The sequence below is a fragment of the Gobius niger genome (genome assembly GCF_951799975.1).
Source record: "Gobius niger genome assembly, chromosome: 13".
Classification (NCBI taxonomy): Eukaryota; Metazoa; Chordata; class Actinopteri; order Gobiiformes; family Gobiidae; genus Gobius; species Gobius niger.
Window position 1 is genome coordinate 19,386,921 of NC_136864.1, and position 23,537 is coordinate 19,410,457.

At 41.8% G+C, this 23,537-nt stretch overlaps 3 protein-coding genes across 13 annotated transcripts; 1 reads left to right on the forward strand and 2 right to left on the reverse strand.

Moving 5' to 3' along the window:
- Window positions 1–202: 202 nt before the first annotated feature.
- Window positions 203–3,946, forward strand: LOC306972197 (cold-inducible RNA-binding protein A-like). Of its 8 annotated transcripts, none has more exons than XM_079568730.1 (8): window positions 203–357; window positions 934–1,043; window positions 1,131–1,237; window positions 1,416–1,560; window positions 1,621–1,640; window positions 1,674–1,798; window positions 1,886–1,926; window positions 2,302–3,156. In XM_079568730.1, exons 2-8 carry the CDS (start codon window positions 944–946, stop codon window positions 2,313–2,315), a joined length of 552 nt encoding a protein of 183 aa, XP_079424856.1. In that variant the 5' UTR covers window positions 203–357; window positions 934–943; the 3' UTR covers window positions 2,316–3,156. The 8 variants fall into 8 exon arrangements, with proteins under 8 accessions (XP_079424856.1, XP_079424859.1, XP_079424854.1 ...); XM_079568733.1 differs by having other exon boundaries at window positions 1,416–1,539; XM_079568728.1 differs by lacking the exon at window positions 2,302–3,156 and adding an exon at window positions 3,860–3,946 and having other exon boundaries at window positions 1,621–1,798.
- A 1,437-nt stretch (window positions 3,947–5,383) lies between these two features.
- ndufa13 (NADH:ubiquinone oxidoreductase subunit A13) lies at window positions 5,384–6,645 on the reverse strand. Its single transcript, XM_079569417.1, has 5 exons — window positions 6,511–6,645; window positions 5,982–6,060; window positions 5,839–5,910; window positions 5,689–5,758; window positions 5,384–5,603 (listed from the first exon to the last, which is right to left on the reverse strand). Exons 1-5 carry the CDS (start codon window positions 6,602–6,604, stop codon window positions 5,484–5,486), a joined length of 435 nt encoding a protein of 144 aa, XP_079425543.1. The 5' UTR covers window positions 6,605–6,645; the 3' UTR covers window positions 5,384–5,483.
- Window positions 6,646–7,108: 463 nt separating this feature from the next.
- Window positions 7,109–13,064, reverse strand: LOC306973356 (transcriptional repressor p66-alpha-like). 4 transcript variants are annotated; one of them, XM_079570273.1, is made up of 10 exons: window positions 12,819–13,064; window positions 11,427–11,556; window positions 11,232–11,360; window positions 11,093–11,152; window positions 10,906–11,025; window positions 10,577–10,747; window positions 10,012–10,267; window positions 9,490–9,899; window positions 9,286–9,412; window positions 7,109–8,106 (listed from the first exon to the last, which is right to left on the reverse strand). In XM_079570273.1, exons 1-10 carry the CDS (start codon window positions 12,926–12,928, stop codon window positions 7,967–7,969), a joined length of 1,653 nt encoding a protein of 550 aa, XP_079426399.1. In that variant the 5' UTR covers window positions 12,929–13,064; the 3' UTR covers window positions 7,109–7,966. The 4 variants fall into 4 exon arrangements, with proteins under 4 accessions (XP_079426399.1, XP_079426397.1, XP_079426400.1 ...); XM_079570271.1 differs by having other exon boundaries at window positions 7,110–8,106; window positions 9,151–9,412; XM_079570274.1 differs by having other exon boundaries at window positions 7,938–8,123.
- Between the last annotated feature and the right edge of the window lie 10,473 nt (window positions 13,065–23,537).

Here is a 23,537-nt window from a genome sequence, read left to right on the forward strand (position 1 = left end):
AACTATTTGATTGAGACGGTATAGCCTTGGTAACTTGGTGTCAAACGTTTGAGAATGTTGCCTGTGATCATTTGTAAATAAAGTTATTCAGTTAAAGCTGTGGGTGTAAAGTAAACATATCAAAATAAGCAAAGCCCTTGTGCACCCCTGAACTGAGGTGGTCGTGGCTACTGGCTCGCCTGGTCAGGTCCAAATTGTAATACTGTGTCTCATCGGTAAGTGGCGCTGTGGGCACATGGTGGAGAACAAAGGGAGGAGAAGAGCGAGTGTGTTAAAATAAAAGCAGCTGCGGCGCGAGGCTCGTCCCAGTTCCACTCAACCCTCCTTCCACCGCGCAGCTCCACAGCGAGAGTAACGGTAAAGCTCTTTGGGGTTTATGGTTTGATTTTAGCCCATGAACCTGTGTATATTGAAATATTGATGTATTTGCTACAACGTTACGATCGTTAATTGTAATATTTTAATTTAATGCGATGAAATGGGACCAAAATGATTGCATGTCGCTAAACTGCACGAATAGAGAAAATAATGAAGCCGCGCAAACAATTCTCTTGTGAATCGATAATGCGAAACGTTTCTCTGATCTGTGTTTTTATCGAGTGACTGGGTGAAGAAAAGACGACATAAGTAAAATGGCGCCGAAGATAAAAAGCTAACGGTTAGCCATTTGTTACCACGCGTGGAGGCCCGAGGCCGCAAATCGACTGGATGCTTTGCATTTATATATTAAGTTATTAATACCACCGCATTTACAGATTCAATCAAACGTTCGAGAGTTGGTTCGTGCACGATTATTGTGTTTTGGTTCTTCTGGAATTAGGTCCTACTGACCTACTTCTCTGTGGCAGACCACGCTCTCTGTGGGTGTTGCAGCCTCCATCCAATATGACTGCAGCGAGTTGAATAAATTGTAAATCGATGTCTTATTTCTAGAACGATAACGATGTCGGACGAAGGAAAACTTTTCATCGGGGGCTTGAGCTTCGATACGAATGAGGACACCCTGGCTGCGGCCTTCGGAAAATATGGATCCATTGAAAAAGGTACGGACTCCATTTTGGACTCCATTGCGTGGGCATGGCAGTGAACGATGGCAATTGACACTAAATTTGTATTTTGTTCTCTTTTAGTTGATGTAATCAGAGACCGAGAGACGGGAAGATCCCGCGGATTTGGCTTTGTTAAGTACGACAATGTCGAAGATGCTAAGGACGCCTTGGACGCCATGAACGGCAAGGTAAATGCTCGTGTTGTAAGCGTACCGTTATTACGTTAGTCTTTTTTTGTTATTATTATTATTATTATTATTTTTTTTCAACCATTGTGTAATTGGCGCACATCCAATTTGAGATGGTCATGCTGAACCATAATTCGAGTTGCTGTGATGTTTACTATCCCATGTTCACTCTGTTTAGACTCTTGATGGTCGGGCAATTCGCGTAGATGAAGCTGGGAAGGGAAATCGATCCAGAGGAGGTGGAGGATTCAGCTCTGGACCTCGCGGTGGAAGCAGATTCAACAGTGGCTCACGAGGAAGAGGTGGACGTGGCTTCTCAAGAGGTCGTAATTTATGATGTGTCGAATGTGTGAATTTCTTGTTTACTCGTGTTTCTGTTCCAGGTGGCGGATACCAGGAGCGCAGCTATGGTGGTGACAGGAGCTACGGCGAAAGGAGCTATGGTGAAAGAAGCTTTAGTGGTGGCGATAGGAGCTTTGGCAGCGGCGGCGGCAGCGGCGGATACAGGAGTGGTGGTGGAGGAGGTTACTCTTCCGGTGGCGGTAGCTACAGGGACAATAGGTACTAGCACAATTTCTTTAATTATTCACTCGTTTCTGTAGCATTGTAATACTTACACTATTTTCTTTGTTTCTACACAATGGTTAGGGGGCAGAGCGGATCATACCGTGACGGATATGACAGTTATGGTAAGTATTAAAACAAATTTAAACATTTATGTTGGGGCCGTAAGTCACAACGATGGATTTAAACCAGCTCTCACTTAGCTGCCTTTTTTTTTCTTCTCGTATCCTGCCATGCCAATACAAATTATGCCCCAACATATGTAGAAATACATATTTGCGTCCATGTGGTTCAGTCTGAATGTCATTTGCGCCGCCCTTTTCCTTGGTGGACTAAAAGCCTGTCATGCCCCAAGAAGCACCAGCGCTTTATGTTGACATTGATAAGTGGTCATTTCCGAAAGTGAGGGAGGGTTTCACGATGGGTACAGTGAATTGTTGTGAACTCTTCTGACTGGAAACTTTTCAGTGTCTTTACTTGTGCCCACTTCTTATCCTCAGCTTCACACGAGTAAACAACTCCCTGATTCAAGATCATCACTTGGCTGGCTGTATTGCAAAGATGCGCTCCTCATGGAAAAAATGTCTACATGTTATTGCTGACCTTAGTTTGTAGTTCTGTTGTAATTGTTCAAGCATCTAAAGACTAAAGCCATACATACTGGTCATTCCTGAACTAACCATGTTTAACGATTTGACATGGCACAAATTAACCATGTTTTAAAGGCCACCGCATGGCCATTCAATTAAATTTGCTGATAAGGCACCATTCCTCAGATACCTGTGACTCAATACTTTGATTAGTTATCGGATTAACGTTTCCACATTCTTAAAAGCCCCATTTGTTGACGACTTGTCCAGCAAAGTTGCAGGTTTTCTAATTTGTAATATTGGGGCATTTACAACCCACCCCCCGCCCTCCCCGAATTATGTCCGTCCTGTTTTTAAACCATTTGAGGAAAGACACTCGAAACGGGCTTGAGAGATTTTATGGCAGTTTTTTTTTTTTTTTTTTTTCCTTCCTGAACCTAAGCAGCTGAGGGTCCTATATGTTCAATTTCCCAAAAAAGTGAATTCCTTTCAGACTGGTGAACTACTCATCCGAAGTGGCCGGCCGTAATGAAGTTGCAAAATGCACCTTGCCACAGTTTGCCCAAGGTATCTCCTGTGCTCTGCTCAACATTTGGATTTTTAAATGTGCTGTGAAATGGATGAATCTTGTTTCCAAAAAAAAAATGTAACTTAGTTTCCTCAAAGTAGTTTAAACCGGGAACCGTTTTGTACTTTATGTTCTTTGTATGATCGATTTATTTGTCAGTTTGGCTTCATGGAGCCCATTAAACAGACTGTGGAAAATGATCTTGATTCTCTGACTGTCGATAAAACTGCCATGGGCCTTAGCACTGCTCTGCCCTTTGACGAAATGTACTGATTAAGCTTGCTCGATATAGTATTTCCAACGATATTTGAAGTTAAACGTAAATGGTTCAGCCGCTCGAAAATAACACTGGTGTATGGTCATGTTAATCCTTCATTACATTCAGCTGCATCTCAATTCTACAAGTCCTTGGAGTGAACTGTTGCGCCTACCAACTTTTGCTGCTCAGAGATGAAAGCTGCTCTCTTGCCTATATCAAATGTGGAGAGTAGGCCAATGCACGTGAGGTAAATCCTTTTGCTTTGCTCACATCCTTCAACCAAGTTCCCATTTTTTTTAACTCCATGAAGTTCTCTAGCCTTGGTGTTCAGTGAAAATATGCCATGGCCATATCGATTATCCTTAAGCATTTAAGGAGCGTTTCTGGGCTCATTTTTCTCCCTCCACTAAAGCTCACCAGGGACTTGCTTTCCCAGTTATGGATAAGTCACTGTTCACTGCATTAGTGTCAATATTTTCAGGACTCTAATGCAAGGTGCCTAGTTTTTTTTTTTTATATATATAAATATATACACATTTGCTCTAGAACCATCAGGGGTGATATGTAAACCTCTCTGTTGCATGCATTTATCTGTAAAATATTGACACATGGACAAGTTTTAATTGGTTTTCTCTTTTTAGGATGAGCAAGGTGACCTACAGCTTTACCGGATTTCCTAAGTCCAGAAGACCAGCCCGTAATGTGGCATTGTTGCAGAACTGGTAATACATTTCGTCTAACTCTGCCCTTTTTGTTTAGTGGTCTTATATTAATAAGAGAACTGTCTTTAGGTTTAAGCTGGTTCTGTTCAATGGCGCCTGGTGAAGATCGAGAGATTTCATGACTGCCCGAGCTGGCCTCATCTAGTTCACACGGTTCCTTCAGTGGTTGCATTCATTTTTATTTATTAAAGTGGTTTTCTGAATCATTGTGGTTGTCAAATTATTTCTATCCAATGAGACTAGACATGTGAACAGAAGTGTTCCCACAGGTTGAGTAAATGTAAAGTAGTGCAGTGGTTCTCAAAGTGGGATCCGGGAGCCCCAGCTACTACATAGAGGGGCTCCCAAACCTTATCTACAAAACCAGAACTTTAAAAATTGATTTGATAGGATACATTTATTTGCTAGGGCTGGGGTGATCCAGTTTTGTCACAACCTGATACGCATCACGATACTCGGGCCGATATGTATTGCGATTAGTAATGTGTCAAGTCATAGAAACGAATGCCATTTACTGAATTGTTAAGACTGGAAAGTATTAAAGTAACTAACTGGAAAGGAATGTGATTAAAAAATGCCTCTAAACACAAGTATTGAAAGTACTGCGATAATCTATTAACTTGGTATTGCAACACAAAGTATTGCGATCCAAGTCCGATCCGATATTTTGTCATAGCCTTATTGTACCATTTCAAAACTAGTATTTAGCCTAGTCATTGCTAGATGTGAAATAGTAAAATTTCTTTAATTGTAAATATTTCCCATCCACCCCCTGAATCTGATTTGTAAATTTGAAAAACTTTCAACTTTACATTTCAAAAAGGGCCATGAATATGATTCACGTCTTAATTTTAAAAGCCTAAATCACAAAGAACAGCGAGTAGTGCTGTACAGGTAGTTACACAAGGAAAAGTTTGGTCCTTAAGTCATGATTTCTGTACTAGGAATAATGAAATTAAGTACTTTAGCACCACTTATTGACATGAGTGGGCGCAATGCTCTGCTCAGTCACCTACATGGACAAACCTGTGTTCCACTGGTGGTATAGCCGGGCTGACGCCAGACTAAAATCACAAGTTGTACAGTTCAAAATGATTTGAGTGCACACAGCAGCATGGCATTAGCCAGGTTACTGGTGGTACTCAGTCATCTGTAATTTTAGACCGTTTTAATTTGTTTCTTTCATGCATTTCACCTGACTTTTTTGTTTCTGCTGCCGTTACCATACAATTATGATTTAAACATTCCCAATAAGGTATAGGTTAGACCTGGTTTAGTCCAGTTGTCCCTGTTATCCCCATAAAAAGAATTTAACTGACCGTGTCAGATTGGTTCAATTTAATTGCTCTGAGACATCAATAGCTGGATCATTGCTGTAGCTCAGTCAAATCTGTTGACATTTTTGTGCTGTGTTTACAATTAACTCAAAAATATAACCAATTCTTATGTACAGAAAATCATATACTTTAATATGTACCATTTACAAGAGGAATTGAATAACGACTGAGGTCCACTGGGACTGTGTGGAAAAGCCTTTAAAGTTCTAAACGTAAAACATGAAACCAAAACGTTTGTGTAATAGCTCTTCCTTTGGCCGCAGGTTGAACAGCTCATCTGGCAGAGGGGTGACCCAGCGGTCTGTGTGGAACACACTCTCGCCGACCTAGGCACGAGATTAAGTAAATGTATATTATTCAAATTTGAATATCGTTTGTTTCGACATTCAGAACAGAGCAATTAAAGAATACCTTCCAGCCTGGGACATCCTTCATGATGATTGCCTCCTCTTCTAGGTTCTCCCGTAGTTTCTGTAAAGTTCTAGCCAAAACAAAAAGCTCAGTTAAAGCAAAAGGTTAATGTTGACTGGTGCTTTTGATATTAACTATATCGCATTTTACTTGCGGTCGTTTTCAGCCTGTAGGAGTGGCATTAAAGCAACTCTTGTTTCCAAATCCTCTATCTGCAAACGCCTATAAAAAACAACCAGACAGTGACTCAACTTACAGATGGAATATAAAGTATTTATTTCTTCATAACTCACCTCCTTTCTCTGTTCCACTTAAAAATTCTCCAATAGCCAAATACCATGGTTCCAATTCCAATGGCAAACATACTATATCCTGTCAAATACACACAATGTATAAGAGGCACAAATCATGCCTAACCTGTCGTAGTGAGGCTAAATCGTCGACGTTTTGTTTCTATTCACAGATGCTTCTTCTTAGCTCTTGAGAAGCGAAAAGTCCTCAACTCCATCAACACAGTCCAGTCGACGATTTAGCCTCACTACGATGAATACTTCCTGGACGAATGAGAGCCTTTACTAACGATGTCTAACCAAATTCACAAAACAAGCATCCTCGGTCTCCTCCCGCCTTGTGGATTACAAACACGCCATTTCTTAAATAACACGATCATTTCTCGCTACATGTAGGCAAATGGTGAGCTCTGTGTGGCTTTGTATGTTATTAGCATGGCTAGTTAGCTGCTGTCATTAAGTGGCTGACTGCAGACGTGCTTTTGCTTAAAAGTGACCAAAAAATTAAGACGTAACATGAGCACACATTTACCAGAAAGTCCCCGTTTTGGTAGATTTCTTTTGTAATCAATTGGGCCATAACCTCCCGGTGGAGGCATGTCCTGCTTCACCTTGGACCCCGCCATCTTTCTCCAGGCTCCAGGCTGCACAGCACGTCTTCTTCTTTTAGTTTAACTGGACAATGTATGGCGCATGCTGCCACCTACTGTATCGAGTATGAAATTACATTGTGCCATAAAACAGAATGACACAAACGTGATTTTATAAGCACAAAGTGAAAGAGTGAGCAATGGTATGAGAAGGGTAACGTGAAAAAACACTATTTAAGCTACCTTGCCACCATTTGATTCATCAGATCTCATATCTGTTTAGCCAGATTGTGTCTCCAATGTCTGTGCCATGTGTCACTCAATGTTTTTTGTTTTGTTTTCTGCAACCCTTTGCCTAAACCAAATGTAAACCAATTGGTTCTGTTTTTCCAAGCCATATCGCAAGGTGCCACAATAAACGCTACATGGGTCAAAAGTCCTTGATTTTTATTTTTATTTATCACCATAATAAAATAGAAAGCCTAATACTGTAACTTCACCAAAAATTTAATTATTTCAGTGGTTTAATTGGATTAAACACACTGTGAAATATAACATTGTTTTCTTTTAACAAGTAACTGTGAGAGAAAAGTAGTCATGGTGTCAGGGTGTACATTTTTATTTTTTCTCATGGAGCAAAGAAAACAAGTAGGCTAAGCCAAAGAATATGTAACATAATGTAACTTTTAAGTGAACTGCAGTGACAGTAAGGGTTCAGTCGTGTACTGAGGGTTGCATTTGCACTGAGTAGCATCAATTATCAGCATTAACATAACACTCAAAACTTTTACAATGTTGTCGTTGATATAAAATTAGCAAGTTACTGAATAATAACAAACAGCACCACACATAATCAGCTAAGGTGCAAAAAAGGGACAAAACGGGTTTAAGATACGCATGCCAAAAACAAAAAATAAAATAATATTTTAATTTCACAGAGTATCTTTAAACTTCTGTCAATATAAAATAACTTACTGCAAAATTACTGATACTGTGTTACTGAAAATTCTACAACCCCGTTTACTTGTTTTATTAAAACAGAATGACTAACAGTTCAAGCATCAACATCTTGGATCATTTTGGGATCACATGGTAGAAAAAGGACAATCAAAGAACATTTTCTCAAATGAGTTCTTGTTTTACAAACTGACTTTTTAAATGATCACTTCAGGACCCCATCTGGAGGTTCTCCAGGGAAGCCCTTCAAGTAGTTTACATGGGTTGCCACAGTCAAAGTCTACTGGTTTCTGTGCAGTGCCAACAACAGTGATGATCACTTAACTTAAACATACAAAAAAATAACTTTGAAGGATTGTAAATCTTAATTGTCCAGGGCTGTAGCTGGCCACATTATTAACAAAAAAAAAATCCTTAATTGAATGTTCACAGCTGTTTTTATTACTTCCATGTATTGGCTGTTTGGGAGATGGATGAGCGAGAGGGGATCATGTCCAGCAGATACTCCCTCTGACGAGCATCCACAGATGCTGAGGTCTTGTGTCCCGTCAAGCTTGGGTTTACGTAGGCCATAGTGACTCCTGTAAATGTCCAAGAGCTGTGTGAAAAAACAGCAGTATGGCTATTTACATGTAACTGCACAAACTAAAATTAACTGCATGTTACTAGAATAGTAACAGGAGAAACGGTGACCAGTGAACCTAAGGAAAGTCACCACACTAAACATCTACTCTACAACTGGCCGGCACAGTGAAGTGGCATTGCCTTGTCTGAAATCATGTAAACGCTCAGCTGTGTTTAATGGCATCTAGTATAAAGTCAGTGTAGTCTTACAGACTAAACCATTAAAGGAATAGGCCACCGTTTTTATATACTAAGATATGTTCTTACCTCACTTTAGTCGAGTTAATATATCCCCGTCTGGTCTTTGTCCGTGCACTCTGTCACGCAAACGGAGCACATACGCAGCCTCTCCCATATGTCACATAGCTCCGAAAAAGCTCACGATAGAAGCTACCAAGCTCTTCCACGTGTTCCCTATTTAAATAAAGTTACGTGAAGTGTTTTCATGCGAAGTATATTTACACAGAAATGTAGCATGTCGATTTTATAAGCAAATAAAGAGGGGGACTATATTGTGAGGCGTAATGATACGAGGAGTAAAACGTCTGCGCAGTAACTCCTAAAGGTTATTGACGGAAGTGAGCGGGGGAAGTCTTTAGGAGTTACTACGCGGACGCTGTGCTCCTCGTATCATTACGCCTCACAATATAGTCCCCCTTTTTATTTGCTTATAAAATCGACATGTTACATTTCTGTGTAAATATACTTCGCATGAAAACACTTCACGTAACTTTATTTAAATAGGGAACACGTGGAAGAGCTTGGTAGCTTCTATCGTGAGCTTTTTTGGAGCTATGTGACATGTGGGAGAGGCTGCGTATGTGCTCCGTTTGCGTGACAGAGCGCACGGACAAAGACCAGACGGGGATATATTAACACGTCTAAAGTGAGGTAAGAACATATCTTAGTATGTAAAAACGGTGGCCTATTCCTTTAAGGATCGCTTTTGGGCAACTCATTAATTTGACAGGTTCATGGTTGTGCTATTACTATAGATATACCTGTTTGCCTGTTGCTTTGCTTCTTCCATGCAGTGGATGATGCACTACCACCGCTGAAATTCTTGCCGCCGCTGATTCCACTGCTGTGCACCTTTGTACTCTGGACAGAGGGACGAGAAGCCTGAGAACTCTTACCTGGCCTGCTGACCAAAGCTGCGGCTGCCACTGCACTCTGGAGATGAGAGGAGGACGAGAAAGAGTGGGGAATCCGTCTAACACTGATTGAGGACACACTGCCATGAGACAGCTGGCTGTGTGAACTCTGCAAAAAGGAAAAACAAAGTAAATAAATAATACTAACTTTGCATATATTTATCTTATTCAAAAAGAAGGTTTCACCTGCTTAATGGAGTGATGTTGTACCAGGTTGGCAGTACGACTTGTTTGGTGATGGTGCTGTAAGGATGACACTCTGGCCTGAGCTTGTTTTAACTGCTGAGATGCAAGATGCCCCGTCTTCAGTGATGATGATAATGAAGAACTACTATGGGATAATGTGGGTGAGGCCTGAATAATACACTGGTCGATTTCCTGCTCCTGCTGCAGGGCTTTGACAAAAGCTGCTTTCAGCCTATTAGTATGTTCAGTTTTGAAAGCTTTTTTTTGATTGGATGACATACAGTCTTCACAAAAGACCAGTCCACCTTTAACTTTGTCTAGACGCCAACGGCAGGTGAAGTCAGTCTTGCATTGGGTGCAAATGAAGGGGTCTCGGACGATAGGTCTGAATGATGTTGTGCCTGTTTTTCCTGTTTGGGAAGATAAAGACAATTAACTGACATAAAATTGTTCATTTATTGATTAAATATGATTGTATGTAATCTATATCAAAACAACTGAAAAAGTATACTGAATGCATACCTTTGTGGAAAGTATCAAGCAGATTCTGCACTACTTCTTCAAGTCCCACTAGATAGATGAATTCATTATTGGCCGCTGATGGCAGAAAGTTGAACTCCAGGGCTGGAGGCTTTGGAGGAGGTATCTCTAAGAGAGTCTTCTCTAATTGTTTCCTCAGAGCAAGTTTGGCAGCAGCTTGGCGACTGGCAGGAGAGTCATTCACACTTATCACTGAGAGGCCACTTCCTGAAGTAGAGACTTTCAAACTTGACGAGGCCTGAAAAACATGTGGGATGGTAAATAACTCATATTTGTATTGAGACAAGCGAGTGCACACTATACTTTACAGATGTTAGATTGACTAATCCCTTTAAATGAAGGCTTTTAATGTAGAGAATCTATCATAAGTTTCTGATGCCCAAACAACAAAGAGCACCTTTACCATAGAATAACTATGGTTCTTATTTAAACTTTCTGTGCACTTTGATATTTGAGTATTAATACTCAATTCATTACTGCATATTTTTATCCAGCTTCTTTTGCTTGTTTGTCTGGCCAGTAAAATTTCTACATGAAAAAAACTTACCAATACACCGATGTTACCACCCCCTCTGATGAGGCCGGACTGGACCACACCCCTCTGATTCTGTGAAGCTGGTACTGAGGTTCTAGGACCAAGCAGCAGTGGAGGGGGCCCTGAGCCTGAGTTTCCAGCAGATAACTGCTGTTGCTGCTGTTGCCGGAGAGCCTGAATCTGCTGTGGAACAAAAACAGGGACATCACAGAGGAACATTGCAAACACACAGTGGAGGACAAGGACATAACAAGAGTGTTTAGCAGCTTCAATAATGAAACAAGTCACAACATCTGCCAAATAAAATATGCTATCCTGGTAATAATGTGGTGTCAACTCACCTGCGCTCCTCTCACAAGAGGTGGCATGATAACCTGGGAGCTGTGTTTTGATGATGTCTGTTGCCCACCTCGCACTAGTGGTGGTGGGATAACAGTGCCGGAGTTACGACCTGCCAAAATCTGCAACAATGTGAGAGTTACACATTAATTATACGTGACTAAAGCAAGGGGGACGTGTCACATTTACCTGCTGTGATCCTTTGCTGCCTGTCATAGGTCCTCGAATCAAAGGAGGAGGAGCAGAGGACTGGAATAGAAAAAGAATAAATCAATAATTTATCGAAATATATGTTTTAACGATACATAAAGTTAATATGGAAACTTGCCTTTTGAATTGTGTCCTTGTGTATTTGACTCTGTCTGAGTTTCTTTAGTAGAACCAGTTTGGCCTCTTCCAGCCTCAGCTCTTCCTTTAGCTGTTTAATGATGTGCTCCCTTTCCTCCGGACTACTCTTCTATACTCAAAAAAGTCATAACATTAGTATTAGCAGACTCTCGACAAATAACTCAAAAGTGCTCACCATTAGGAGATCTGTGTTCAACTCTTTCAAGTGGCTCAGTCCGTTCATTGGTGGGCTTGGTGAGTCGTTATCTGACAGAATGATGACATCATCATCTTCGGGGGGTGGAGGCCGTTTCTCTTTCTTAATCCTACAAGGGAAATAATTTATAATTATGAAAAAAAGTTTTTTTTAAACTATTAATCATATGTTAGTAGTTTGAAACGCCTTGGTATTGGATCATGGATTTCGACAGTGCAGAAAAAGCATCACGAAACAAGGCATGACCCCACATTTTCTGGCAAAACAGTTTGTTGCAGCTTGACAGTAGTCAAAGATTATTTGTTTTACAGATGGAAATGTCATCCAAACTTTTTGCACACACAAAAATAATAATATATATATATATGTATACCTCACAGCACTATATCAACTTTCAGTCTGATTGTTTAACTTCTACTAATGACATGCATGTAAATATTGTACAACAAATTTGCACCAATGATAGACAAACGATCTAGAGTGTTGATGTTTCGTTTTTGTGTGTTTGTGAGTGCACTGAAGACTCTCTTTGGGGCTTAGTGCCATCACTTCCTGAGGATTAATCTTCACTACTCTTCCACAGAAGTCACGTGATGCAGGAATCATCGCCATGTGACCACTCACTTTTACTCTCTCCACTCACAGCTCTTTCCACTGTAGAAGCCATGGTAACGACCGTCTGGAACCAGTTTGTGACACAGGGCTTAATTTTGTGTTTTGGGAAGTTTTGGGGGTTCAGGGAGTGACTTGGAGAGAAATGTAGGGGAACGATAGTTAAATTTCATGTTTATAGACCCCACTATCATACCTGAGATCCAAGTCCCAAAACTACCCAGCCTGCAGTGCGAGGAAACCCAGAGAGCCAAAGTCAGGTGTGATGTCATGAGTAATGTTTAATATGGGAAAAGGAATGTTTATCTGAGGCCAAGGCCAGTTGGGTTTAGACTTTTTATAATAACTGATTCATAATTAATAATGAATTGAATAATTGACCAAGCAGCTATATGGGTGGTAGTGTTGTTCCAATACCAGTTTCTCCAAAAAACACAATTTGCCACATTGCAAGTCCACAGATCAAGCAGATCCTCCTTACAAATACAGTGGGGAAAAAAAGTATTTGGCCAAAATCCAATAGAATGTCTATGTGAAACTGACCAAATACTTTTTTTCCCCACTGTATGTGAAAAAGTGTAAAAAAAAACATGTTGCCTTTGACATGGAGAAGTACACATGTAGCTACACAACAAAATTATCTTATTTCTGATCTATGTTTTTGAGTCAGGAATTATCTTTGGCCATGCCACGCTGAAAAGTATTGGTTAGGTTACCAGGCCACTTGACATTTTTCACTCACAGCACACTTTTCCTTACCCTTTAGACGTGGTCATATCCACAGGCTGGTCTGGAGCCTGAACTTCTACCTTTATGGTCGCCTCAACCTCCCCTGCAGCCAATATCCCACCAATCGCCTTTGGCTCCATTTGTCGCACCCGGGTCTGTGTACCTGTGACCTCTGTCCTCTCATTGCAGGGGGTGTCCTTGCTTTCAGTCCGCTTGTCTGAGCCGGCTTCATCTATTTGTCTCTGTGGATGTTCCTTCTTTCCTGAATGAGCTAATTGTAAAAGTAAAGACAACGATGTGCGACTCTGCTCTTCCTTCTGCTCCGTGACCAGCTCTGCGCAACCCGGGGGCTCAGTACAACCGTTCCGGGATTCATCAGAACTGTCCCGGGGCTCAGCGCAACCGTCCCGAGGCTCAGCGCTATCGTCCCGGGGCTCAGTGTGGCTGTCCTGGGACTCCGCGCAACCGTCCCCGGGCTCAGCGCGATCGTCCTGGGGCTCAGTGTGACTGTCCTGGGACTCCGCGCAATCGTCCCGGGGTTCAGCGCGATCGTCCTGGGGCTCAGTGTGACTGTCCTGGGTCTCAGTGTGACTGTCCTGGGGCTCAGTGTGACTGTCCTGGGGCTCAGTGTGACTGTCCTGGGGCTCAGTGTGACTGTCCTGGGGCTCAGTGTGACTGTCCTGGGCCTCAGTTAGATCGTCCCGGGACTCACAGTTGTGTTTTGTTTGTGTCTGTGGCGAAGCGTCCAAGGAGTCCAATTTAGGCCTTTTGCTTTCATTGTCAATATTAGAAGACTCTGCACAAGTGACGTCTCTCTCAAGCGCCCTTTTTTGGCTGCGAGTCTGGCGGGCCGCCTCCTCAGACATCCCCTATACAGAAAGACACAATATTAATCAGATTATAAAAACTATTTTATGATTGACTGAAGGGTTATTTTGCGCAGAAAAATTGCATAGTACTTTCTAAAATATGTATTACTATTTTGAGTTCTTGAATGTTGTTGTAAGTCAGGTAGTTTGGGCACAGCCTGATTCCAGGACTAAAGATCAGCTTTTAATCTGACATCTACAGCAATTCACCATATCACATTTTTTTAAAGAATTTACACATAAATTAGACAGTTTTATGCAGGTAGCAGTAATTTAATGCTTTTAAATGCCAAGAAACAATACTTGAAATGCCACAAATGCAACAAATCCATGATAATGCTTTTTTATTGAAATGTAAGGCTTATCTATGGCGCATTTCATTTAATATTTTTTAATGCTTAGCATGAACCCCATTCTCAAGTTTGGTGTCTATGTCATAGCCATATATTTGTTGTCCATCCAGTTAGGTACTCTTCTTGTCCTGGTGGAATTTCAGAAGACGGGTCCCCAGGCTAAGTATATTGCTGTTTTGTATCAGTTGGACAAAATGCCTTAGAAGCACAGATCTATTACAGAGAAGATTCTCTTTCAAGCAAAGGTAACTCAGGTTATGGTAGGTGATGTCAGGTAAAATGGGCCACTTTTTGGAAAATCATCCGGGGAAAGTATAGGAAAGCAATGCATGGCATTGAATGGGGTCATAATATGTAACATGGACTATTACATATATTTTCAAATGAAATTGACGATTAAAATATAATGGTTTAGGCCCTAAACCTTTTTAAAACTTCGCCTTTTCACATTTTTTAAATTAATCATCTTCAGGCAAATCGGTTCATGTGTTGAGGTAAAATGGGCCACTCATCAGCTAAAGTGAGAGCATATTTTCACAGATTTATCTGTATGAATATATGACACATTAAATGAACATCTTATAATAAATTGTTTATGCACAGTTCCCATTGAACCGAACCCCACAAATGGCTCTGCTCAGCCGCTCCTGCAGCCCGTCCTGCACATCTCATAGCAGTGACCAAACCAAGTCCTCAAAGCCTAGTTTTACCAGCACCAGATCTTGGGTTGGTTGTCAGCTTTGGGAACATGTTCAGGACACCCACCTAAGGCCCATAGTTACTTAGATAAGCTCCAGTGCCAGTTACTGCTAATGGGAAAATGCAATAAAAGAGGCAAAGTCATTGCACACCTCTTGTTTTTGCAAAAAGTGATGACCCAACTATGTGGACAACTGTCTAAAGTATTGACTCAAAAAGTAAGTGTAAAGCAGGCAGTGAAAGTTATAACAATGGAAACAGCTACTTATTTCTATGGTAAATGGCGCTACTCCCAGGCTTTGATCTATGATGTTATCTCCAACAATATGCATGCAAATGCAATTAAATGCCATTTATCATTCCCATAATCATGCAACAATTAGTTTTGTAAACTAAAAATGATGGTCCATTTTAGCTGAAAGGCATGGCCCAATTTACCTGATTCCATTTCAGGTAAATTGGACCACCATCAAAAAGAATGAGAATACTAGACACACAAAATCATTTCTATGGGTTAAGGCAGCAATATTATGTACAATATATCTTGTCTGCCAGTCCACTTTGCACACCCTTCTTCTCTGCAGGCTACGTCTAAAACCATTGTCCCGCCCACATCATCCACTCCACACCGATCAAATGTTTGTACATTGTTATGGACAGATGAGCCTTTTGCAAACACTGGGATTGAATATTTTAAGAGCCAGGGGGCTCCAACTTTAAATGGCCCATTTTGCCTGATGGCCCATTTTACCTTACATCACCCTTAATGTTGACTCACAAGGCGCACACCATCTTATGACATTGCTTTGAAGTTCATCGACCCAATGTACTCAGGCCACTTTATACTGGAAACACCCAAACAACATTATGCCAAGTGACTTGAGTCTGGGGGAAAAGGGCCACTATTAACCCTTTTAACTGACGTGCATCTGCAGTGCTCCCTCCCCTTCCTGTTTTCTACATAGCTTTGAAGGCAAACAAAGCACACTGTGTTACGTTATAGGCACATCATACAGAGTCCTGATGCTGCTAGCCAATCATCTAATATCAGCAAGTTGAATAAGTTTCTTTTCTTGACATCACAGACACATATGACATGACCTTTCCCAGGAATCAGTTGGACACACAAAGCACTTTGCTGGAGAACTGGCTCACACCGGTTGGCTTATGTGTGTGTTTGTGTGTGTGACTGAGACATAGCTGAAGCCAGTTTTAACCCTTGAGATGCTCAAGGAAACACCGGAAGACAAAAAGTCTTTATATAGAGCAGTCCTAATGTACAATGCCGTGCACACAAACCTTCAAACCGGCAACCGGTTAAGTAAAAAACACTTAAGCAAGTTAAAAATTAATGACTGTGTGCACCAGAAGTAGCCTAAAAAATAAGTAATAAATGTGGAGCAAACATTAACATAGACATTCCTCCACATTAAAGGCCCATTATCAGATTTTTTTCAAGTAGGAGAAAATGACTCCTGCACATTTTGTATTGTGAAATTAAATTATTTTCAAATAGATTTTAAGACCAAAAATAATGTTATTTAATTATAGCGCTTTTCTGGACACTCAAAGACGCTTTACATTGCACTATTCGTTCACTCCAATGAGACAATCCAGCACATAACTGCAGGGTGTAAGATGCTGGCAGGGAAAGCTTACATGGAGAGCCATAACCAAGTGGCTGGTATAATGTACAGGAACATGTGTGCAGAGTATGGGCTCAAAGTGGGAAACAGAAAATGACCGATCCTGTGGGACTTCCAGATACAGACGGACAGAATGGTAATCAGAGAAGAGCTGGAGAAGGCCTGGTGGGTGATATATATGTAGATTATGTACTGTATATAACACTTCTGTGATTCTCATTGAAGACATTAAACTATGAATGAACGCATGGGATTATGTAGGAAACAAAAAAGGGTGAAATAACTTAACTTCCATTAGTCAAACTATAACAGACTAATGGAACGCACCATATCTTGCGAGTGGTGCTGCTGTTGCGTTATGTGCCTGCACCACTTGCAGGAGGGCGTCACTTTTAGGTCAACTGAGGCGTGGTTTACAATGAGCTAAACAATGTTCAAGTCTCGAGAGAAAGAGATGTAGCCTATGCCAGTCCAGCTGTGGCACGGGTCAGCACTTGCTTGGCCGTAAACACCAACAAAACAAATGCAAATGTTCACCCCCCCACAACACCCCTCGCCCCTTCCAGGCCTGGTTGGAGGAAAAAGGTTCTTGTACATAACACTGCCATTGGCCATGTTTCTTCTGTTTTGAAATGTGGGCTGATATAGTGAATGACGGGTTAAGGACTAGGGTGGACATTTTTTTGTAATAACTCATAAGCTCGAAGACTAGCGGAGGTTACAGCTAGTATGTTTTACATTTTGAATTCTTCAAATTTGCCAACCCTTATTCTTGGCATTTTCTGAACAAGCTTCGTAAAGTAGTCATCTCAAATGGTTTGCAGTCTGTGAGGTCCAAACCATTTCTGGTGTCTATATTGTGAAGCCCATTGAGAAAATGTCAAAAGTGTGCTTAGCAAAAACAATACATAATAAAGCGTTTCCAAACTTCCAAACTGTACTGTACACATCGACCACATGCTGACATTTGTCTTGTTCCGTATGTAAGGTAAAATAAAAAGAATCCATATGAACAGTATCAGTAAACAAATCATATGTATACCAATCTCATGCCCCTATCAATGTCTGGCTATATTCTTTTAAAGCAAAAAATTAATCTTCATCATACTTCTGTTAAGTCATTTGGATTTAAATAGTATCACATTTCTGGACAATTGGTCCAGAAACCCTGATAGTAACATGGTTTAGCCAGGTTTCTGTTCATAGCGGGGGCAGAAAATATATTTTCTACATGTTGAAACATCACACCAGTTTTATTACCACATGATGGATTACATGCTGAAAACATCAACTCATATTTCAGTCACTTACAATTTAATGAATACATTTTAATGCACATACTGCTTCTAGTCCTGTCCTACACATATGTAGCTTAACAAATATGCCGAACCCGAGGGCTCAGCAAGTAATAATTTTCTTGTATCAAATATTTGGTCAATCTCAATAATCAACCTGTCAACAATGTGTGAATCTTGATCAGATGGATGCCCTTAAAATTTAGGGACACTTGGTTGTAGGATTTTTGTTTTTTCAGCTATTCTGTTTCTGGTTTAGTGGTCCCCAAAGCTTACTAATATAAACAGTTATTTCTCCCAAACTTTTTTTGTTTTCCATGTTGCATGTGGTTTTATACGTCTGCAGCTCATGGACAGTCAACTGTCAGTTACCCCTCATTTGAGCCGACAGACTCAGAGCCTCATGTGCTGAGTCGGTTATTTACCCTCGGAGAGACCTTTATACCTTCACAAAACATATTTGTACACAGTGTATGAGCACCGCATTACCTCCCACAGTCGCCTAATATTGCCACGGACACACAAACCTAATAGACATTATTAGAATTGAAGTATAATTCAGTACCAATGTCAGTGTCTTGAGACTTTAACATAATGTATAACCCTAGAAAGATTGTGAAGGGCAACAAGATAACACCGATCTGTCTTTAATAAGGTCAGAGAGGCTTGACCAAACACTTGACCTGTGACACGTCTAGTCATGTGCATCAGCTTAAAAGTGGCCAGCACCTTACAGAACAGTGGCACATGTGTTTTCTTAAAGTGACAGTCTGTAAGTTTAAATATTTCACAAATTTAATAGATTGTGTATAATTGACCGCCTGGGTCTGAAATGTAAGGTAACGCAAGTATTATCAAATAATAATATTTTTTTCTAAAGTCCCTCCCTTTGCTGATTTCAGCACCTAATCAGAATCCCCGGGATACCACGTTGACCAATGAGACGAGCTTTTCCAGTGAACCGGGCTGTCAGGTCCAATCAGGAGAGAAGAGGGAGGAGCTTGATTGTTAACTTGAAAATTCTGTTCCTACACTGCTCATTTTGCAAACTAGGAAGGCCTTTACTTTCAGATTTCACTCTCCTTACCCTGCAAACTTACAGACTATCACATTAAATTATACAAAGGAACTGTGTCATTTGGGGAAGAAGAATGACAAGGCGAGTCATTATCAAAACTTTAGTACAAATAGATATCACTGCTGATTGTTTTATTATTACAGTGTAATGACTACAACTAGACAGTGCTGAGAAATTCAGAGGACTCGTGTGTCTCGTATAAGCTCACTTTTTTACCAACTAACATGTCTATGTCTAAACTCATTTCTGGAATAGGTCTGTTTTTGCAGTTCGCCGCATGTCACCGCCACATTGTGTCAAATATGATGTTATTATGATATTATAGAATAATATTATATTATACTACTGCGCTCTGGCTGGGCCCTAGCGGTGAATGGCTGAGTGTGTGTGTGGGTGCCTGTCTGGGCTGGAGGAGTGTGCGCTCTGGTCTTCGGTGTGTTCAGCTTTAAGAGGAGGAAGACTACGGTTGTCACATAGCGAAGTAGGAAGATTAGCTCCGAGATAGCAGCACCAACACTGGTGCCACGGGGCTTCAGGCGGGCAGCGGGCAGCCACGTCCACCGTTACCCACTCTGTACACAACAAGCAAACATCTAGACCCGAGCCAGCCCTTTAAAGCTGAGCCAGCCCACAGTACATGTGCAGCCAGCCGGCTTTTTATTATTGACACCGCCTCAAGAGGGCTCCGCATGTTATTAGTTAGCGAGCTAACATTAGCTGGATCGTACAAACAAAAACACTCATTTGGCTTGAATATGCACTCGTTACAGCTCATTAATAAATGTTCCTATAGACTTTCAGCCAATATAGACCATCAAAAGTGTTTCCCAGCTTCTGTACCGGGATGACCCGCACGAGACTAGAACCGAGCCCGAATCATTGACCTGGCTGCCCCGTGATGCGGGGACATTTTCCGTCTCGTAAAGGGTAGCTGCAAACTTTCCCCCTTAAGCCCATAAAGTGCTGCTGACAGACACCAGCGGAACTGTTTACCTGGCTTTCCCCTCCAGAGGTAAAACCTTTGCTTCGGAACTCATATATTTTGGGCCACGGACTGAGCTCGCCGCCGTCGAGCCGCTGGTGATGGCACGTCCTAATCCTTACCCCGTTTCCCGACTGAAACACATCTAGTCCTAACATCAAAGTTAGAAGGGGGCACTGAACGTAAAATATATAAAAAATGTGTCAGAACAAGCCCCCTCTCCTCCCATTGCTCGACCTTTGGCTCTGCGGCGAAGTGTTACTTTTCACCAGCCCATCAGCGTCTTTATCGTCACAGATAGGTGGAGGAAGACCTGGCTCTTCTCGACGCGTCCGAATAAAAAGCTTCCCTCGTTCCACTCACAAAAACTTCAAGTTCCTTTGAGTCAACTTACTCGGTCGCTTTGTCACCTCCTCTTCGCCGATGGAAGATCACGGATTGTTTAATCTGTAGTTAACCTCGATAAATCGTTGCTTTTTTGAAATCCAGGGATATCCTCTTTTTTCGGCCCTCCCCACTGCCGCGTCTGTTGCCAAATAATGCGCCTCAACACACATGGAGCCGCTGCGTCCGTTTCGTGGGCATGCGCACCTCGGCATACCAGGGCGACCGGATCACACTGTGGAGCCCACTGACCACACAGGCCAAGGCTTGTCAGGGTGCAAGAGTGTCCCGTGTCCCCACAGCCCTCACCTTAGGGACATACTCATATCAGTAGGGTTAAAATGAAGGCCAAAACAGCATCACCATTCTGAGGAGCATCACTTAAGCTTCCACATGGATGGCTAGACCTCTATGTCTTTATGGCAGTTTATTTAATTAGCCTATAAAATCTTGCTGAGGTCGGTTCTCTACGATTTGTAATCAAACTTAAACTAGCGGAAAACTTTTTTTAATCCAGCCATCAGTGTAGGGGGCAGCGTACTACTATATAAAAGAAACAAGTTACAAAAATAGATATAAGATATACTTTTTTTCAGTAACTGAGTGAGGAACACATTAGTCATTACAATTTACCCTCTAACCCCCACCTTCACAGGGTGTATTTTCTCCAGTTTGTCTTTTTCCAAATCCAAAAGCTTCTCCACCGCTTACAGCTTCATTTGAAAGCTAAGACCAATAAAACCCATAAGCTTCTTCCTCATTACGATCGTCAAGTTTTCGTTCTTTTGGTTGTGTTTTTTTTTTTACACGTTTTGATCAAATTTTTGTGGCTTAACCAGTTACAAATATAAACTGTGCTAATGCAAAGTACATTCACAGATTTCCTTTTCCTTAACTTTCCCCATTCTCCAGTGTGTGTTTTGAGTACATTAACGACAAACAAACTGCAGACCTTATAAACTAGTATCCAACTTGATTTGGTGCTGCATTTTATTTTTGGGAGAGTTTGGATTTTTTTTCATTCAATGCAAACCATTTAAATGCATTTGTAACTTGAGTTACATTTTTACCCAAATAAATCATAGCTTTCAAAAGATATGTTGCACTGGCCTATAGTCTGTAGGCTGAGAGGTTGAGAAGCTTTTTAGATTTGGGTAAAACTGGAGAAAATGTGCTTGAAGCAATTCAAGTTGGATGGGGAAGAATGGGGAAAGTTACGAAAAAGGAAATCTGTGACTGTACTTTGCATTGGCACAGTTTACATTTTGCCAGAAGTTACTCAATGTAGTGTAACTCAGCTACATTTTTGAAACAGTAATATGTAATACAAACATATTATTTCATTTCATTTAAATCTGTAACTACTAATATAGAATATACTGTGGTGTGTCACTACTTATATACATAACAAACAACGTCCTCCATGGATGAGATGTAAAAAAAAAAAGGGGGGGGTAATTAACTCGGGGGTCGAGATCATTAGGTCGGGGCCTGAGATAGTGATCCTAAAGAGACACAACTTGTTGTACCACCGTCAAATGCTCAAGCAGCATCCACGACAACATGACGACTGATGAGCAAATCAAGCTCTATTAGGACTCCAATGTAAGGACATTACGCGTTTGTCTTTTGCCTTGTCTTCTTTCAGTCGATTGATGACACTGTCTGAGATGTTTCTCTGAATTTGCAGAAATGAGAAAACGTCCTCTTCACCTGAAGTAGCCATATTTGCAGATCGCTGTGCACTACACAGTGCACAGGTGTTCAGCCGCCTGGGCGAGTATCTCGTTCCCATCAGTTAATTATCTCGGGACCTGACTTAATTATGGACTTAAATATCGAGCCCCGAGTTACTATCTCATGCCCCCGACTTACTAAATCGGAATCCCGACATAATTACCCCCTTTTGTAATCTCATTCATGTCCCTTACTGAGCTTCGTAGGTTTCCGTTATGATACTGGTGCAAGCTTTTCCTGCTTTACTTTACTTTATTAAAGAATGCAAAATTACAGAGACTCAGCAACTCAACTCATGCCAACCGACGCAACTTCGTCTGCTCCCGCTGCAGCTGCACTGATGTTTTCGCAGCTACTGTTTAGCTCCCAGACTTCTGGCAACATGACCCTGTTGAGGCTCAGTTCCACCTGCGTGGCATCACCACAGAAAACATGGAGTATTTTCACATTGCCGCTGCTTTGGATTCGGCCACTACCCACAGATTAATACGTACTCTATTGCCATGCATCCCTGATAGCGAGGATAATGTGGATGTCGCCGTTGTCGCGATGGATGAAGGAATGCCGCCCTGTCCCACCGTGTTTCCTGGAAACGAGCATAAGCTGACCTAAAAGTTTGAGGAAGCTAAAACGGCGCTTGCCAAGGCTGCCTTCTTGGCCCATCGCCCTCACCAGTGATGTGTCTGATTATGCTGTTGGTGCAGTTTGCAAACAGTGGTCGGACGGACACTGGCAGCCACTGGCATTTTTCAGCAGAAAGTTGCTTACCTTTAAAAGAAAGTACAGTACCTTGGACAGGGAACCCTAGGCCCTCATCTTTGCCACACACCATTTCAGGTTCCTCTTAGAGGGCCGGGAGTTCACCGCGTTTGTCTCTAACATTTGCTATGGCTAAAACTTCTGACCCACGGTCATCTCGGCGGCAACGGCATCTTTCTGCTATTTCCGAGTTTACTACTGACATTCAAAACGTGGCTGGGAAGAACAACCTGGTCATGGACGGCCTTTTGCATATACCGGTTGCTACTGTGCATTTAGGCATTTAGGAAAAGACTACGCAAAGAGAGCAGCGGACCAGCTGACGGATTTGGAAGTGCAGGGACTGCACACAGCTGACTCTAGTTTGAAGTTGGAGGATGTACATTTTCAAGACTCCTTTGCGACATGCGTTTTTAATGCTCTCCACGTCTTGGGTTAAAGCTTCCGTTAAGTTGGTGGGCCACTATGTGTGTGGCATGCCAGTGTGCTAAGGTGCAGCATTACATTAAAGTCCCTTTAGATCCCTTTTCCATTCCTGAGAGGCATTTTCGACAGAACTATGCAGTGGCCCGACGCGGTTCCCCTGTCATCTACTACTGCACCGGAGGTGGCCTGAGCGTTCCTCTATTCGTGTGTGTCGTGGTTCGATGTGCCTTTGGACATGATGTCTGATCGGAGCTTGCAGTTTACCTCGGAGCTGTGGAATGGGGTTGTTGGGAGTTTGGGGGTTAAACTTTACCGGACCACTGCTTACAATCCTCAGGCCAACGGACTGTGCAAGCAGTTTCATCGCACTATGAAAGCCGCCCTCCGTGTGTCTCCAGTGGTCATTGGCAGGGTGGACAGACTGCCGTGGGTTTTGTTGGGCCTGCGCTCCATCTCCAAGGAGGACCTGCACTCCTTTTCGGCTCAGTTATTTCTGGGTCAGTCCTTGAGAGTGCCAGGGG

Bases quoted from the DNA above. Each gene is read 5' to 3' on its own strand.
- LOC306972197 (XM_079568726.1), top strand. From the start codon at position 944: ATGTCGGACGAAGGAAAACTTTTCATCGGGGGCTTGAGCTTCGATACG. The intron at 1,238-1,415 runs GTAAATGCTCGT...CACTCTGTTTAG, and splicing joins TGGACGCCATGAACGGCAAG to ACTCTTGATGGTCGGGCAAT. The intron at 1,799-1,885 runs GTACTAGCACAA...CACAATGGTTAG, and splicing joins GGTAGCTACAGGGACAATAG to GGGGCAGAGCGGATCATACC.
- ndufa13 (XM_079569417.1), bottom strand. From the start codon at position 6,604: ATGGCGGGGTCCAAGGTGAAGCAGGACATGCCTCCACCGGGAGGTTAT. The intron at 6,061-6,510 runs GTAAATGTGTGC...TGTATTTGACAG, and splicing joins ACCAAAACGGGGACTTTCTG to GATATAGTATGTTTGCCATT. The intron at 5,911-5,981 runs GTGAGTTATGAA...TGTTTTTTATAG, and splicing joins AAGTGGAACAGAGAAAGGAG to GCGTTTGCAGATAGAGGATT.
- LOC306973356 (XM_079570271.1), bottom strand. From the start codon at position 12,928: ATGGAGCCAAAGGCGATTGGTGGGATATTGGCTGCAGGGGAGGTTGAG. The intron at 11,361-11,426 runs GTGAGCACTTTT...TTTTGAGTATAG, and splicing joins TGAACACAGATCTCCTAATG to AAGAGTAGTCCGGAGGAAAG. The intron at 10,268-10,576 runs GTAAGTTTTTTT...CATGTTTTTCAG, and splicing joins GTGGTAACATCGGTGTATTG to GCCTCGTCAAGTTTGAAAGT.